General features: G+C 53.2%; 1 protein-coding gene across 4 annotated transcripts in view; it reads right to left on the reverse strand.

Moving 5' to 3' along the window:
* Positions 1-1573: 1573 nt before the first annotated feature.
* CABP1 (calcium binding protein 1) overlaps positions 1574-18490 on the reverse strand; it is a 54690-nt gene continuing 37773 nt past the window's right edge. For 2 of the 4 annotated variants that reach the window (XM_025889517.2, XM_073881009.1), the window contains 6 exons: positions 9953-10132; positions 7216-7246; positions 6786-6929; positions 5907-6016; positions 5527-5674; positions 1574-2022 (listed from right to left, as the gene is read on the reverse strand). In XM_025889517.2, the coding sequence (XP_025745302.1) occupies positions 1997-2022; positions 5527-5674; positions 5907-6016; positions 6786-6929; positions 7216-7246; positions 9953-10132 (639 nt within the window). In that variant the 3' untranslated portion in view covers positions 1574-1996. Of the gene's footprint in view, positions 2023-5526; positions 5675-5906; positions 6017-6785; positions 6930-7215; positions 7247-9952; positions 10133-14780; positions 14841-18490 lie in introns of those variants that run through there. The other 2 variants (XM_073881010.1, XM_025889516.2) reach the window with 2 other exon arrangements.

The following is an 18490-nucleotide window of genomic DNA, read 5'->3' on the forward strand; positions in this document are numbered from 1 at the left end:
CAGCCCCCACTTCCAGCCTTTAGCCCACAGCCTCCCCCTACCCCAACCCTGTTGCCTGGGAGCACACCTGCCTCCCACGTGTCTGGGACTTACAGCAGTGTTATTCAAATTGTGGCCCAGCAGTTAGGACTCACTTCAGTGCCCTTTCCTGGGGATAAGCCTTTAGTTCTGCCAGAATCCAAAGCCTGCCTCCATAGCCGTGGCTGTGGAATTCAATGTTTTGGTGAAATTCATGTTCTCTGGCAAAACTATTCATTAGTCTCATGTCATGGGTGCTCTTGATTTGTTGAGGCTTTTAAAAACCAAAGTATGGTCCTCGACTGGCAGCAAGGACCCCCCCCCCCACCCCCGGGGAGCTTGTTAGAGATGCATGTTCACAAACCCCACTCCAGACCCTGAATCGGAATCACTAGGGGGCTGCCCAGATCTCTGGTTTAACAGTTTCCAGGTGATTCTCACACGCTACAGCTTGAGAACCACAGGCTCGAAGTACACGGGTCTGTCCCACACACCTGATTTTGCCCTAACCCTGTCAAAGATTCCGGGCAACTTCTACCCACTAACATCTCCGTTAGACTCCTTCAACCCTTCACCTACAGAACTTAGTTACAGTGATTACAAACGGGTCCTGTTTAACAGTGCCTTGCACAGCTGTTATGTGAATGACGGCCCTTGGAGGGGATTTTATTAGCCTTTATTATTCCCCTACTACATATGGGGCTCAGAAAGGGGACATGACTGGCCCAAAGTCACAGAGCAAGTAAACCCAGGACCTAAGCACTCTATTCTCCCACTGCCCACTCTGCTGAGCAGGGGGCAGCTGTTTGGACATCTGTTTTACACACACCCTGGGATTTCCTCTGTGGCAAACACCTTGTCATCGCTTCCTCAGGAAAGCCTCTGCTGACCTCCCCGGAGGACGCCAGGCCTCCTTATTAGAGCCTACCACAGGTCCCTGCATTTTTCTCGCATAAAAGCATCACGATTTGTAACCCCGGCGTACTGAAGCACTTCATGTCTGTCTTCCCGCCAGGCTGGAAGCTCCAGGAAGACAGGAAGTGGGCAGACCCTGGCTGGATGCTCACCCAGTACCTATTCTCCTTTTCTAATAGAGCCTGACTTTGTTCGGGGCAGCTGGGTACCCAGCCAGATCACTATCTCTCCCAGGCTCCCCTCCAGTTAGAGGTACAAGGTTCTGGCTTCTGAGATGACAGCAGGTCCCTAACGGTGCTCAATAAATGCATGCTGGGGGCACCTGGGTGGCTCAGTTGGTTAAGTGGCTGCCTTCGGCTCAGGTCATGATCCTGGGGTACTGGGATCGAGCCCCACGTCCGGCTCCCTGCTCAGCAGAGAGCCTGCTTCTCCCTCTCCCTCTGCCTGCCACTCTGCCTACTTGTGCGCTCTACCAAATAAATAAATAAATAAAATCTTTAATAAATAAATAAATAAAAATAAACGCATGCTGAACGCAGGACTGTTGGGCCAGCTCTGGGCGTGCAACTGGTACTCAGGAAATGCCCGTCATCTGACTGGGCCCAAGAAGCAAAAGACCCCCACAGCTGCCCTTGCCTGGGAAATACGTTTATTGGTTCTGAGAGAACAGGGCTGTGGCGAGCTGGGACGGGCACAGAGCGAAGGAGGGCGGCAAGAGGCTTTGCCCCGGGGCGGACATGCTGTGTGGGGGCTGCCGGCGGGCTCCCTGGCCCACCCCACCAGCAGCGGCTGGGTCCGTGGCACTTGGCGCCCGGCGTCACCTCTGCCGGCTTGGCACGGTGGCCTCGGCGGCGGCGGGCGCCCCCCCTTTCCAGTTGCAGGAGTTGTGAGTCTTTCACAGTGCGGAGGGGTGGGGGTCCAGGGTGGGCACCTCCCCGGGGTGCAGGCAGGCCCCGTCCGCCAGTCCATCCTGGGCTCTCGGCGGTTGCGGCGGGGTGAGGCGCACTGCGGCTCCTCTTCTCCCGCCCAGGAGCTTGGCAGTCCTGGAGGGGCCCTGGCGGCCTCAGCGGGACATCATCCGGACAAACTCTGCGAGGGCACGGGACGGGGTGGGGAGAAAACAGCACAGTCAGGCCCAGCTCAGGCCGCAGCCTCCAAATCTCCCTCGGATGCGAGGTCCCCCCACTGCCATCGGGCCTCTTCCAATCCATCCTGTGCACAGCAGCTGGGGGAGGGGGCCTGTTTCATCTACATGGCTGACCCCTCTGAAACTTCTCAGGGCTCCCCGCGGGAAAATGTCCCATATCCTGTCGGTGGCCTCGAGGCTCTCCCTGCTGTGGCCCCAGCTGATGTCTCTCTCTCTCTCTCTCTCTCTCTCTCTCTCTCTCTCTCTCTCATGGCTCACCCTCCCTGAGCTCCAACTGCCCGGATCTCCCTCTCAGGGCAGCGGGTACACTCACCCTCCCTCCACCTCTCAGCTTGCCTGCAACCTGTCTCCTCTTTCTCCTTTTTCTTTGAACTAGACTTGATTATTTGGAGCAGTTTTAGGTTCACAGCAAAATTATGCAGAAAGTACAGTTCCCATTTACACCCTGCCCCACACCTGCACATCCTCCCCCACCATCAACATCCCGCACCAGGGTGGGACGTTTGTTACAATCGATGAACCTACATGGATGTGTCGTTATCACCCAGAGGCCACAGTAACATTCAGGTTCACCCTCGGTGCTGTCCATTCTATAGGTTGGGGCAAATGCGCAAGGATGTGTATCCACCACTATGGTGTCATACGGAACGGTCTCACGGCCCTAAAAATCCTCTGTGCTCCACCTGTTCATCCCTCCCTCCCCCTAAACCCCTGGCAACCACTGATCTTTTTTACCGTCTCCATAGTTTTGTCTTTTCAAGAATGTCACACAGTTGGAATCACACACTATGTAGCCTTTTCAGATTGGCTTCTTTCACTTAGCGATAGGCACTTAAGATTTCTCCCTGTCTTTTCATGGTTTGATAGCTCGTTTCTTTTTAGTGTGAATAATACTCCATCGTCACAGTTCATCCACTCACCAACTGAAGGACGTCTTGGTTGCTTTCAGGTTTTGGCAATTGTAAATAAAGCTGCTATAAACATCCGTGTGCAGGTTTCAGTGTAGTCGTAAGTTTCAATTCATTTGGGTAAATACCTCTTCTTTCTTTTTCACCTGGCAGTTCCTACTCATCCCTTAGGGCTCTACTTATTTACAGCCTCCTCCAGGAAGCCTTCCTTAATCCCCTCTCCAGCTTGGCACAGATGCCCCCTCTGTACCCCACAGCTTGCTGTATTCCCCCCAAAACAGCATGGATTATACTGTTGGCTTCTGTTTTCCTTGCTGGTCTTGGGTTCCTCAAGGCAGATCTCAACATGCAGTAGGAGTACGATACATGCTAGAAGAATAAATGGGGGAGGGGCGCCTGGGTGGCTCAGATGGTTAAGCGTCTGCCTTCGGCTCAGGTCATGATCCCAGGGTCCTGGGATCGAGCCCCGCATTGGGCTCCCTGCTCAGCGGGGGGCCTGATTCTCCCCCTCCCTCTGCTTCTCCCCCTGCTCATATTCTCTCTCTCTCTCTCTCTCTCTGTATCTCTCTCTCTCTCTCTGTATCTCTGTGTCTCGAATGAATAAATAAAAAAACCTAAAATAAATAAATAAATAAATAAATAAATAAATAAATGGGGGACCCTGGGCTTGTAGGGAAGGGCCGTTGTCTGTGGGGGTGAGGGGGCACTGCCAGGACACAGGGCGACCCGAAATTCAAATCTGGTGGCAGCAAAGCCATCTTTCCATGTAGCCACACTCTCTTCAAACTTGGAGTCTACCTGCTCCCCAGAAAAGACCTCCCAACCTTTGGGTTCTGGATACACTCACATTCTGGCACATGTTTATCTTGTCTTTCTGCTCAGAATGCAAGTTCCTAGAGTTCAGAGTCAATGTTTTACTATATTTTTGCCCTGTATCCCATAGCTGTCCTGAATGGTATCATGCAGTGTAGTGTATGTAGTGGTTGAGATTCCAGATGTGGAGTATGATCCAGCTCTGCATCTTAATAGTGAGGTGATCTCAAGCAAGTCATATGACTTCTCATATGAGCCTCAGTGTCCTCATCTGTATCATGAGGCAATAAAAGTGCAGTCCAGAGGGTTGTTGTGAGAATAAAATGGGACAATATGTATAAGTGTACTTAGTACAGTGACTGGTATATAATACATGTACAATAAATGATAACTATTGGAATTATTACTAATTCATTTAAAAAAAAAAACACTCTTACTGAGCATTAGCTATGTGCCAGGTGCTGAATTATGAGGAAATACAGAGATAAAGAAAATGTTCCTTTCCAAAAGTTCCATCAAAAGGAGACACAGCTAGCACTCGAGGGACAGTGTGAGGAACGAGGGCGAGCCTGAGGTGCTGTAAAAGCCCGGGAAAGAGGAATTCAGCCTGCAACCAGCAAGGAAGTGCCAGAGGAAGTGGCCCCACTGCTGGGTCTTAAAGGGTGAAGAGAATTTAGTCCAGGTGAAGAGCAGAATAAAAGGCATCCTGACCAAACGAACAGTGCATTCAAACGAGAGCATGGCAGGATCATGGACCACAAGTATCAGGGTATGGCTTTAAGGCAGAAGGTGAGTAAAGGGACAGGTGGAGCTGCAATTGGGGAGGTGAGCCGTGGTCCGATCTCAGGGGCCCTGAGTGTCAGATTGATGAATGGGGTGCTCCGAAAATATCTAGCATGGATGGAAGCAGGAGTAGATGGACAGATAAATGGGCAGAGATGGATGGGGTCAATAGACGCAAGAATGGATGGATGGATGGATGGATGGATGGATCAATCAATCGATGAGAAGATGGATGAAGATGGGGAAATGACTCTACAAACAGAGAGATCAACGGAAGTGTGGGTAGAGATATAGGCAGATGGAGGGAGATACATGAATGTATGAACAGAAGCACAGAAGTATAGATGTATGGGGCGCCTGGGTGGCTCAGTCGGTTAAGCTTCTGCCTTCAGCTCAGGTCATGATCTCAGGGTCCTGGGATCGAGTCCCGCATCAGGTTCCCTGCTCAGCAGGGAGCCTGCTTCTCCTTCTACCCTTCCCCCATGCACATGATCTCTGTCTCTCGCAAATAAATAAATAAAATCTTAAAACAAACAAACAAACAAAAAACAATCCTTTAAAAAAAACAGTATAGATGTATGGATAGACAGATATACATGGGTAAGCGGATACATGGATGAATGTACAAAAGAATGAACAGACACACAGTTACATAAGTGCCAGAATAAATGGTAGAATGGATAATTGTTTAGAGATGGATGAGTGGATAGACATCTGGACACACGAAAAGATGGGTGAATGAATAGATGGCAAGATGGACTGATGGATGGATGGGGGTAGGAATGAAGGGGAAGGTGGATTACAGGAGTGCCTGGATGAAGGGGTAAGAGAATGGAAGGGTAGGAGCATGGAAAGTTGGAATCATGATGGGTACACAGTTGGAAGTCTCCATGGATCGTCACTACCACCTTGGCTTCTCTTCCACATTCACACCCCACCTACCTTCAAAGTCTACTCGTCCATCCCCATTGAGGTCCACATCTCGGATAATTTCCTCTATGTCTCGGTGTCCCACCTGATGACCCAGGAGTTTCCTCATGGCCTCTCGTAGCTCACTGGTGCTTATCTCCCCATCACCATTGGTGTCAAACTGGAGAGGGCAAAGAGGAGAGAGGAGTAGCTACAACATGGGAAATGTAGAAGCAGATCCCAAGGTTGGGCTCCTTTTCTAGCCTGTCTCCCCCCTTCCCCAAAGACCCTTCTCTGTCCAAGCTCCTTCCCCTGGTATGTGATCCAGGGCTCAGATTTCTCAAGTAACCGTCCTGCAGGTCGGAACTCCAACAACCCCCCTCACCCCTGCCTGTCCAGTGCCCATTACTCACCTCTCGGAAAGCATCTCGCAGTTCCTTCACTCCGATCATATCTGCTGTTTCTGCCAGGAGTTTAGGTCCCATTAGCTCTACGAAGTCATCAAAATCCACATGGCCACCCACTGGAGATAGAGGAAAGGGCTAGGTCATCCATCCAAGCACTCCCCATCTCTAATTAAGCAAAGGAAGGCACTGTGAACCCCTCCTTGACCTATCTAGTGCCAGGTCCAGGGTACAACCAAAGCCCAAATGAGGACAGAGAGGTGACTATGGACAGTTGGTCTGTCACAGAATGGCTCGGGGGGTGGCCAGGGTTAGGCCGAGGGAAGCAATCAGCAGGTGGACAGAGGCACATAGGGATGGAAGAAAGAAACACTGGGGAGGGCTCATAGTGGGAACACAGCACAAACTCCTGGAGCTGCCTAGCAGAATGAGACTCTCGGCCCTCGTGGTGCCAGCTGGCTTGAGAGTTCACCCTCTCAAGCTCTGTGGGCTGTGCCTCTTTGCGGTCTCACTTCCCTACTCCCTCCTGACGCTTCCCTTCACCTTCACATAAATTGCTTGCACTCAAATACTTGTCTCGGGGTCTGCTTCTGGGAGAACCCAAACTAAGACAGAGAATAATATAGGAGTAACAGCTTCCTTCTGTTCAACAATCCCTGTGTGCCAGGCGCGGGGCTGTTTCACAGATATTCCCTCATGGACTTCCTGTGCTTCTCTCATTTTACAGTTTCCCCCTGAGAAAACAGGCTCAGAGAGACTAAGTCGTTTGCCCCAGGTCACAGAGCCTGGAAGAGATGGGCCCAGAACTGAGACCCAGGCCTGTGTGACTGCAGAGGACCACGATGGTGGGGGCGGGAAGGGAAGGAGGTGCACAGTGGAGGGACTCACGGTTCATGTTGATCTGCTGGGACAGCTCAATGAGCTCCATCTCCGTGGGCATGTAGCCCATGGTACGCATGCAGTTGCCCAGGTCCCGACAGTTGATGTAGCCATCCTTGTCCTTGTCAAATTCTCGGAAGGCCTCTCGGAGCTCTGAGGAAAAGAATAAAAGTGGGCATGGCTGAAGAAGAGACGAAAAGTGGGACCTGCAGAGCCTCTGGGCAGAGGCGGCCCAAGCGCCCACCAGCTGGGAAAGCCAGGCCCCGGAGCTGCCCAGACTGCACTCCCCTGGCCCCTGGCCCCACAGAGGATGCCCAGCCCTATACCAGGCCACATCCCCAGGAGGCCAAGATGTCTCTTCCTCTCTCCCCAGCAATCTCCCTTCCCTCACCTTCCTGGACAGCTGAGCAGCCCTTTCCCCTAAGGGGCCGGGTCTTACCTTCAATCTCCTCTGGCCGCAGTGATCTGTCCTGAAACAAAAGAATGTGTCCTATTAGCAGCTGCGAGGGGCCTAGGAGTCACAAAATGCCCAACCTGAGGACCATCCGAGGGACAGCAAACACCGGGTGGGGAGAGGGCCTGGACCACGTCATTGAGGGAAAAAAGTTCAGCCCCACATTCCCCATAGACACAGGAGATGCCCAGAGACCCCAGAGCCCCATCTGTGTCCCCATTTCAGACACAAGAATGTGTCAGGGAACAGAGCTGGTATGGAGGCAAAAACCTGTAAATAAAGCGGGGTGGGCGGGTTGTTGTGGGTCACAACAGAGAAGAAGCCTGCAAGGCAACAGGAGAAGGGCTGGAGGGACAGAAAGCCAGGACTCGACAGGCTGCCTGAGAGGAAGGGGAGGAGGAAGAGCCAAGGGCGAGGAGGAAGAATTAGGGCTGTGCCCTGCTTCTTGGGCATGGCCCACCTTCTCCAACTTGACCCCCATCCTACACCTTGCCCCGTCATGGGACACAGCATAGGACCCTGGGGGCTGCCAGTGCTGGGGGCTGCCGCCAGGGTCCAAAGCACACATCTCCAGCTTCGAGCCGTGCCCAGGTCTCCTTGGGGACTCAAGGAAGCCCTGGGTCTAGGGCATCTGAACAGATGGCAGAGAAGTCTCCAAAGAGCAGGCCCAGAGGACGCACAGGGTGGGCTCTGGCCGATGAGGTGCCGGTCACTCCAGGCCTTCCCAGGAGGTGGACAGACCAGCACGAAATGGATGCCCAGCTGGAGCTATTCAGTAGGCTACAAAACTGGGGCCCAGGGCTCAGCCTCCCCACACGTCACAGCTCTCTGACTTTGGGCAGGAAGAATGTGGGGCAGGGTGTGCCTGCCCTGAGGAAGCGCACGCCGGGTGTGGGCACACCTCACATGAACACACACAGGCAGGCCCCAGCGAGCATGAGGCGTCTCAGCTGTGCACGCAGGCTGTTCTAGCCAACAGGGTCAGGGCAGGCAAGAGACAGCTGCCCACCCACTGGCCCCAGGGCAAGAGACACCAGCTCCGGAAACTCTGAGAGTCTTCTAGAAAGGGGCCGCTGAGGGACGCCTGGGTGGCTCTGCCTTTGGCTCGGGTCATGATCCCGGGGTCCTGATATCAAGTCCTGCATCGGGCTCCCTGCTCAGTGCAGAGTCTGCTTCTCCCTCTGCCTCTCTCTCCCTGCTTGTGCTCTCTCTCTGACAAATACATAAAATTAGGGGGAAAAAAGAAAAGAAAAGAAAGGGGCTACAGAGCAACACCTTGGGTGGACAAAAAGGATGATTTTTGCAATGCCCTATACCCCCAGCAAGTGAAGTGAGCAAGTAGGCAAGTGTATGCATGCACACACCTTAGGACAAGTCATTCAGACATGAGTCCTTTCCCACCCTTCAAGCCTCAAGCAGCCTCCCACTTCTCCAGGACCCAGCTCTGCAGGATTGGAGAGGAACAGGATGCTGCTGACCTCCACTGCAGCACCCTCCCCTTCTTGCATAACCGGAGCCAGGGAGCAGGAAAGCCAGGTACCCCTGCTCCGTGTGCCTCTGGCAGAGCTGGTCTGGCGGAGTCCAGGCGGCTGACCCTTGGATCACACACTCCCCTTGTGGAGCAGTGGGGGTATGCGTAGTAGAGCCGGGGATGCCCACCAATGTGACAGGGAAACCATGAGCACCATCCCCAGGGGTCAGATGGGAAGACAGCACATGCACACTCCTTTTTCCCCAACACATGCGGTCTGGGAGAAGAGCTTGACCTCTAGAGTCAGACAAGCTCAAGGGCAAAGCCCGATCTGCTACTTCCTTGCTGTGGGGCCTTGGGCAGGTCACTTCAGCTCTCTGAGCCACAGTCTCCTCATCTGTAAAATAGGTTAGTACCAGTACCCATGTTACAGGGACTTTGCGAGCATCTCGTGAGATGAGATATGTAAAGTGTTTAGCATGTGGCATTCAGTAAGTGGAACCTGCAAATGTTTGCGTCTGTAACATCATCATTATTACCCTCCTCCCTGTGACCGTTCAGATATCTGCCCGGACAGAGTAGCCGTGAGTGTGGCTATTTAAATTGGAATCGGAAGCCAATGAAATTAATAATTCAGGTCCTCAGTTGCCCTAGGCACGTTTCAAGTGCTCAATAGCCACGTGTGGCTGGTGGCTACTGTATCGGGCAGCATGGATCGTAGAATATTTCCACCACTGGAGGAAGTTCCCCTGGACAGGCCTGTGTATTCAGCGCTGCCGTTAGGAGAACAGGAAGAGTTTGAGTCAGACTCCCTGGGTTTGAAGCCGACCTCTACCACCCCCTAGCTGTCATCTTGAATATGTTTACCTCTCCAAATCAGTTTCCTCATCTGTAAAATGGGGGTGATAATAGGACTTACCTCTCAGAGTTGTTCTAAGCCTTACATGAGGCGATGCACCAAAGCACTTAGCACATAGCCTCGCACAGAGTATGTGTGCAAAAAAACAAGCAAGCAAGCAAACAAAACACATTAGCTGCTATTGTTACTTCTTGCTGGTGCATGTGGACACACCAGTGCTTTGCAGCCATGGGTGGGAAATTTGGGGGCGGTCAGATTCACAAGTTGAGGGTTTGGGGTACATCCATGAGGGGATACGGGTTGCTGCCGACAGAGCCCCTCTTCTTCCCAGCACCTCCTCACGCCCTCTGAAGCCAAGTCGAATGTGGCTCCACTGGGGCCAACTTACGTACAGGCTGCCTGTTCTCGGCGAAGCCCTTGCGCAGGAAAATGCAGGCAGGGCCCAGCAGGTTGTGCATGACGGCGCAGTTCTGGGCCAGCATCAGGAGCGGTCCCGGGAGCTCGCTGCTGGCTGCGGGCCCCTCCTGGCTCATCTGCACCACCATGTAGCTGCTCTTCTCCTCCCGGCGCATCTTCAGCCAGCACCAAGCAAATACAAAAGAGAGGCATGGTGTCACCTCCATGCCCCACAGGCCCTCCTGGCCTTAGCCTGGCTCCGGGTCCTAGAAGGGGCTCGCCTCAAGAGGAGACCCTTGAGAGTCAAATAGCGGGGTTCAGGATGCATGGGAGGCAGGAGTCAAATTGGTTCAACAGATGGAGTCTCTGATCCTTGACTGTCACAGCTGCTCCAGGAAGATCTGCGGGTGACACCCACTGTGTGGGACATGTGCACACACATGCTCACGACACGTACACACAGAATCACACACTCACGTGCATGTGGAAGCTTACAGAGAGAAGGGGCGGGGGCAGGGCTTCTGCTCCAACCAATGGGAAGTGCTCACCCAGAAACTAATGAGTACCATCTTTGCCCAAGATGCTCCCAAACGGATTTGTGGCCCTGCGCCGCTGGACCCCACTGGAAGGCAGTGAGGACAGTCAGAGCTGGAACCACGCAGAGCAGGCTCAGGTGGGCTGCTGGACTGGCAGGTGCAAACACAGGGGTCTCGCTAACAGAAACAAGCAGGGAGGGGAAGAGGGAGGCCTGGGGCAAAATGGAGGCTGTAGGCTGCCTCTGAAGGGGCAGAGCCTTACTTAACTCAGCCCGATGTTTCCTTCTGATTTAAAGCACCGGCTGGGCCAGGCAAAGCCTATCTGTGGGTCAGATTCTTCCCAGTTTGCAGCCTCAAGACCAGACACTCTCTGCCCCCAGCAGCTCTCTTTCTCCCCCCTCCTGTCTGTCTCTGGCTCCCCGCCCAGCTTGCCCGACCTCTAGAGGCTGAGGCAGGGGCCCTCTCTGCTTACCGAATATAGCTGTGCTCCCAGGCCCTGGCCCTCCCCTCCTCCTCCCTGCTGGTTCCCATGCAGCTATAAAAAGTCAGCACTGTCCACAGACCGTCCCCTTAGGACAACAGCAGCATCCAGACACAACATTCTACACCACCCTGGCCTCCCCAGGATGCCCAGGGCCCCCCAGGATCCAGGACAGGGTGCTCTGCCTTCAGTCCTGAGCTTGGATGCCTCCCCTCAGTGTGAGGATTTGGAGGCAAACCTTCCCAAGGAGAAACAGAGCAGCTAATACTTGGAGGGCTGTCTTTGTCCTAGAACCCCAGAGCTGCAGGCCCTACCCTTCTAGCCTGCTGCCCCCACCCCCACTTGCTGCCAGGTTCCTCCAGCTGACAGAAGGTCATGCCCAGGAGAAGACCCTATGGCCTAGGGGGCAGCCTCTCCTCCCAGGCTGAGAAGCAGAACTAGCTCCCCCCGGCTTATGTCATCCTGCCTCTCCTCTCCTGTCTCTTCTCCCCAAAGCCCCACACTCTGGGGCTACAGACTAGACTCCCCTCCAACTTCCTAAGCCTCTCAGGCCTAGAGAGGGAGGAGCAGTATCTTAGTTCAGACCCTGGGTGAAGGTCTTCAGTGCAAGGCCCAAGTTCAGTGAATGCAATAGGGTAGGTCTTTGGTTGTCTCAGAACTTGAGAGATGTCAGAGAGGCCAAGGGCCATTCTGGTTTGATGTCTAAAAGAGTTCGGAGCCTCGGCCATACTCGCACAGGCTTCCAGGACCCAGGCTAGAGCGAGGGCAGAATCAGAGAGACCTTCCCAACTGGGAGGCTGGCTCAGAGGAAGCCCGGCAGTAGAGAGCGGCTGGACCCCAAGAAACAATCTCCGGAGATGTGTGTAGAGAATCAGCCTTTTCGTTCCTGGCTGAGTCTTGCACACTTGGCTCAGAGTGAGCACAAGCCTGGAGGGTGGAGGCAGCAGGCAGCATAGAACTCTGAGAGGTGATTCAGTGCCTGGCTTTGGGATCCAACAGTTTGAGGACAAATTCTCGCTTGCTATGTGACCTTGGGCAGGTGACTTCAACTCTCTGTGCTCTAGTTGCCATCTCTGCCCAGTGGGTATCAACGTGATACCAGTGGGTATCCACTCACAGGATTCTCGTGAGAAATAAATGAGCTATTGCCCAGCGCCTGGAGCACAGTGAGAGCGGAAGACATGGAGCTGCTGTGGGGATGACAATGACGGGGATGCCGGGGATGCCGATGGTGGAGAGGCAGCATAAGAGATGCTGGGAGCCAGAAGGCATTTACTTCTGGCTCCAGAGCAAGTGGGAGAATATGTGCCCATCAGGGAAGACCCGAGAAGGGATGGAGAAGAACGTGTCCCCACGAAGGACGCAACAGTGGTGGCTAGGGATTTTCCACTGCATGTCTTGATCATAATACCGCCTGGCACCAAGTTGCCCCAGGAGGCTGCTGTTCTTCCCCGGCCGGTGATGGCCCCTGACAGCCTGGTCCTGCCCTGCACAGAGCCCGGAGCAAGCCACCTCTCCCCGGCCCCGGCTCCCCGGCCGCCACACTCAGGAAGCCAAGTGGGCAGCGGTCCACAGGCTGACAATGTCTCCTGGCACCATGGGGCCATCTCCCAAGTGTAGCATAGCAACAAGAAGGGTCAGCTGGCCTCACGACCCAACAGCTTTCTAACAACCCAAGCTGGCCAAGAGAAGGCAGGTCAGAACTCTCTCTCTCTCCTGGAAGCTATTCAGGAGTGGTTAAATGAGCCAGGGCTTGGCGAGGTGGGAGAGGGAATCGCTGCAGCAAGTGGGAATCCGGACGACCTGCAAGGTCCGACGCGGGAATCTGTGAACAACACTTCTGCCAGCAGGGAAGAGAGAGGCAGCCTCTCTCGGAGGCAACAATACAAATAAAATACGAGCTATGGATTCACGCGGACCGACGTTTCAAAACTCTCAACTCTGTGTCCACTGGGCTGTGTGACCTTAGGAAAGCTCTTATCTCTTAAGTCCAGCTCCTTTCTCTATAAAACAGCCAAGAGAACTACTTGGTGGAAAAGAGCAAATGAGATCACAGACGCTGGATATGTTGTAGCTATTCAGAAGAAAGTAATTATTACTATTGCAAAAGAACAGGAAATTGAATGCAATGCGTTTTATTGTCTTTTACCTTATTCCGCGGACTCAAACAAAACCTCTCCTATTTTCCTTCTTCCCTCCACCCCGCCCTCTCCGAACATCCAGAGTGGAAAATGAGGATCATGATGATGGTGATATGAGCTGCCATTTATTGAGGACTCCGTTCCGGGCAGTGTGCACAGCACTTTATTTGCTTCTAACGATCACCTTAGGAGGTAAATATTAGTATTCCCACCTGGTGGACGGGGGAACTGAGGCCCAGAGAGGTTACGTAACTTGCCCAAGGTCACATGGCTGGAAAGAAAAGGTTTGAGAAGTGGGGCTCTTAAGCACTCTGTGGTGTACGGGGGCGGGGGGGGAGATGGGGGGGGCAGAGGGACAATGCTTGCTGTTGTTAAAGTTCACCTCTTTAAGCTCCGGACAGAACTCCGGGGGAAATCTTTCACCCTGTGGTCCTCTAGACTAATTCAGGTCAGTTTCCGCTTCTCTGCAACAGCGTGGAGGTCACCTCTGGTGCCAAAGACTCCCCTAAGATGACAGATGATGTGGGCTGTATGCACAGAAGGAACTGTCAACCCTCGGAAGGATCCAAGGGACCAGTGAGGATTAAAGGGAGTTTGATGTGAGCAGCTTAGCTAAATAGGAAGACGATGAACAGAAAAACCCGGAATGTCCTAAGAAGACTATCGAACCGACCCAGGAGGTAGTACGGGGTTAGGGACAGAGAAGCCATTAGCTAACCTGAGACCTTGGGTAAGTCACTTCACCCCAGTGGTAATTAAGTTCCCTGACTGGAAAATGACAGAACTGGAGGAAAACATCCCTATCATTCCTCCTTCCTTTAAATAATATCTACGAGTTTCTTCTCCAGCTTGACTACAGAGGGCTAGAAACACAGGCAGAGCCTGCCTGAAGCAAAACCCTATAGATGTAAGCCCAGCTTTGCATAAAAAAAGTGTTTTGGAGGTGGTGATTTGCTTTCCAAAAGGAATTCTTGCAAAAGGATATTATCCTGGTGTATAAGCAATAAATCCACGACAAAAAGCGACTTACAGACACCTTTGCTCAATATCCTATTTCTCAGTAAAACAATCCGGGGCCCTGAACCAGCCTGGTCCTAGTTGAGATTCTCTGACCGGATTCAGGAATTATTGAGGGTAGCAGGGCATACCCCAGTAGCAATGGGATCTACTTCAAAACCCACAAGTCGGAAGGCTTAGAGACCACCAGAGAGAGGGCCAAAGACTCTTAAAGAGATGAATGAGCCACCACCCCTCCCACAGCCCTACAGCTGAGAAGCCCTACCTCAGTAGCAGCAGGGTCAAAAGCCCAGCTCAACCTTCTTCAGATCCAGCAGCCCCAAGGGGATCTGTCCACTCACATTCTATGGACCTGGGCTTGTCATTTTATGGCCCAGGAACTACCTGGTTTCTTTTCTAAATCTTGTGCTAATTCCCAAACACAGCCCCCCCCCATGCAGCTGTAAGTCCCAACTTCAGCTCAGAGCCCGAGACACTGAAAACGGGGATCAGAGGGAATCTGGAGGTGGGAACAGGGAAGGAGCTCTCGACAGAACCCATGGAAAGGGTAGCAAACTTCAGATGCCCACCCCCTCTGTCCCCAACTCTGGGACAGATGGCAAGAGGACCCCTTCCCCTGCCCCAGGTATTGAGAATTCCAGAAACATACCTTCCTTGAGAGATTTCTCAGTGGAGACTTGACACAGTTGCCCATCCTAAGCTGAGGCAGCCCTTCTCAGGATCCCCAGGTCCATGAAGGAGGCTCCTGGGGTCTAAGAGACCTTAGTCCCTGTCACGGCCAACCCCAGCCTCCCTCTGCCCGCGCAGCTCTTCCTCCTGGCCCGTTCTGAACCCTCTCTCTTGCGCGCGTGCTCTCTTACTCGTCTGCCTGCTCTGGCTCTCTGATTTTTTTTTTTTTTTTTTTTTTTGGTGGATTGTCTGTGTGTTTGTGTGTCTGGGTTAAACTTTCTGGACACTTTCTTAAGGAGATGAAGGCAGGAGGGGAGAGTGCAGGGCACATAGAAAACCCTCCGGGGAGCTGATGGCAGAGGACAGCAAGCTGGGGAAGGCTGCCGGATCATCTACATCAGATTAGAGCTCAGTCCTCTCTCCGGTTCATTTCCCTTCCCTCAGCCCCTCCTCTCCTGCTGCCAAATCTGCAGGGAGATTGCTTCAGGGAGGGGGGCCCAGAATGGCAGCTGCAGCTGGGAATTAGGCCAGCAGACCTAGAAGGGGAAGCAGGCTAGTTTGGGCCACCAAAGCCAGGTTGCCTCCCAGCTCCCAGTCTTGTGTGTGCATTCACACACACACTCACACACACACACACACACACACACACACACACACCTGCGCACAAACACACACACGCAAGCACCTAGGGACAGACACACATCTTAATTGCCCCCTGGCGATCGCAGCTGGATTGAGAGCAGGCAGTTCCAGTTGAGGGCCTGGAAGATCATGTGACGTCCCCATCACGCTCCATTTTTCACACTTGCTTCGTCACTGAAATGGGATGAAGCTCCGGGGCTGGAAGCACAAGCTGAGCCAACAGCAGCAAGCAGATCCTTCCGCTCCCTTTGCTACATGGGGTCTCTCCAACCCAAGAGAAATCAAGAGACTGCGGGGGTAGCGGGGCATGATGGAGGCAGTGCTGGCGCAGAGGGCGTGATGGAGGGCTGCCAACCCTCGAACAATCCTTTGCCTAATCCTGAGCGAGGATCTTTCAAGGCTTCCTTGGGGTCCAGAGCAGAGGGGCCGCCCTTTGCAAAGTGGTCTTCAAGGTCCCACGACTGGAACTTTTTAGGTGAGTGGCTCTTCCTTGTCCCTCTGGGTTCCAGGTTTGATGAGAACTCATCTCAAGCCTCAGATGTCACATTCAAGATCTAGGGCAGGAGCCGGACGACCCAAGAGCGGAAGTGTCCCTGTTTCCCGGCCTCCCGCTTTTCCCAGCAGGGGGCGCCAGAGAGGTGATGGGAAGCCAAACTCTCCCCGCCCCTGATGCAACAACCCTTCCACGCCAAGTTTTCAGTCCAGAGAGGCTGCTTTCCCAGGGACTTTATGTCCAGCTTCAATGGCTGGTCAGAAGTTCCATTAAGGGAGTGGGTGGGGCGCTACCCAGAAGGTGCCACAGGCTCGCTCGCTCCCAGGGAGTCGGGGGAGGAAGTCCTTGGAGAGCTCTTGACGTCTGTGCTGCTGCTGACATTGCAATGGTTTAATTAGGGGAGTTACTCAGCAGCCTTGTGGGGACCAAACCTCCAGAGGAGGTACGAGAAGGAGGGGCACCCCTGAGGACAGAGGGAGGAGCCTGGGGAGGTGTTGACGCCCAAAGGGCAGGAGAGACACCCGGGAGATGAAACCGAAGAGTGAGCAGCTAACATAAGTGCCTTCTCCAAAGATGCGTTCCTCCACAAAACAGCATGAACCAGCCTCTCTGCGGGGCCCGGGGTCAGGGTCATGAGACTCAGGTGCATGAGAAGGGACTGCAGGCTTGAATCCTGGCTCTTTCGCCAGCTTCTGACTTCTCACATTCCAGAGCTTCTGTTTCCTTTCCTGGAAAAGGGGGTTTCCCCTTATCTTGCTTTTAAAACGGATGTGGACAAATACCCGGCGCGTGATAGATACTCAATGAGTAATTCTTAAAATGGAAGAAAGAAGTATCATTTGTCCAGTGTTTATGTGCCAGGCACTGTGCCTGGCTCTGTGAATGCTGTGGGGAACAAGATAAGCCTGGTCCCTGCTTTCAGGGAGCTTACATTCTAGCAGGCGGGCAAGAGCTATTAAAGAGCTATGAATGCACTTATTTAATCACGTTCCCGGTAAATGCTATGAAGGGGGAAGGAAACGCAAAACCACTGAGAATGTGAGACAAAGGAATCTGACTTAGTCTTGGGGGGATCAGGAAAGACTTGGAGATCAAGCCTAGGAAAGCAACCATCTGCAGACTCTTGACAAGCTGGCGCTCACCAGGGACCCCAGAGGGAAATCCAGTTAGGTCCCAGGTATAAACCCAATTCATATTAACTACCTGGGCAGATATATGGAAAGGCAGCGCAGCGTCAAGTGAAGATTCTCAACGCTAGCTGCAGATGATTCTGATTTAATAGGTGTAGGTGAGCTCTGGACATTGGTGGTGGTTAGTGCTCCAGGTTATTCTGATCTGCAGCCAGTGTTGAGGGCCATGGACACAGATACTAAGAGCTTGGGATGCAGGGGCAGACAAACCTGGGTTCAAATCTTGCCCTGCTGCCTAGCAAACTCTATGACCTTGAGAACTTGTAAATCTCTCTGAGCCTCAGTTTCTTTATAAAATGGGTACACTAATAACCCTTCCCTCCTAGGGCTGTTGTGAGGAGTTAGTGAGATAATACAGGCAAAGGGCTTGACACAGTGCCAGGCACCTAGAAGGTGCCCCTTCGCCTGCCCAGCGTTGGTCTTAAAGGGCCAGCTGTGCCCGCCTCTCCATACTCAGCAGAACACCCACTCAGTCAGACCTGGTGACTCCTGCCCCCTGCAGGCCAGCCCTGAGCACAGCACCCGCCTGCCGACCTTGGAATATGCCTGTCCTTGGAAGCAGGAGACAGGAGACAGCAAAATCAGGCCCCCGTGGAAAAGTCGTGCACTCTGAATAAATCCCATCCTTCTTTACAGGGAAGGATGCTGACCCTAGGTTGAGGCTGAAGGCAGCAAGGGACTCAGGGATTCAAACTCAGAGCTTCGCTTAAGCTATTTGGGGCAGGGCAGGGCAGGCCGTGGTGGTCCCGAGGGACAGGGATAACTGGTATCTAGAGGGGGCAGCTGAGCAGCTGGCTTGACCTTTAGCAGCAAGTTTTTAAAAGGGCTGAACAGTAGGGGCTTCTCTAAGGAGCAAAGCACATGACGTAGCCCCACGTTCCCGCCCCTCTTCACTGGGGCAGCAGCCCCTGGGCTTCCAGAAGCCTACACTTGGAGTTCTGGAATGGAATAATAGGACCAGAGGGATGAGAAGGATAAACCCACTGCTGATTATTCCTGATTAGGAGGGAGGCTGGCCTCCAGCCCTAATCAGTTCTATCACCAGTGTTCAGACTTGGATGACAGCCCAGGGTGAACGCACTCAGGGAAAGCTGGGTCGTAACCTGAGAGGTGCTTTGTGGATGCTTCTGACAAATAGGAAACACTCTTATGTGACTTCCCACCCAACCAGTTCTTTAGAGATCACAGTCCTGCCATTTACTTGTTGTGTGGCCTTTGGACAAGCCACTTCCCCTCTCTTGAGACTGTCTCCTCATCTCTAAAATCGGGGATGATAATGCCAACCTTCACAGGTGGCTGAGAAGATACTTGGGCAATTGTTTAGTGAGCTCTTGACTGAGGTCTCAAGCACCCTTGCTGCTTCCC

The sequence above is a fragment of the Callorhinus ursinus genome, unplaced genomic scaffold (assembly GCF_003265705.2).
Source record: "Callorhinus ursinus isolate GAN/ISIS: 27379988/994484 unplaced genomic scaffold, GSC_fseal_2.0 scaffold41, whole genome shotgun sequence".
Lineage (NCBI taxonomy): Eukaryota > Metazoa > Chordata > Mammalia > Carnivora > Otariidae > Callorhinus > Callorhinus ursinus.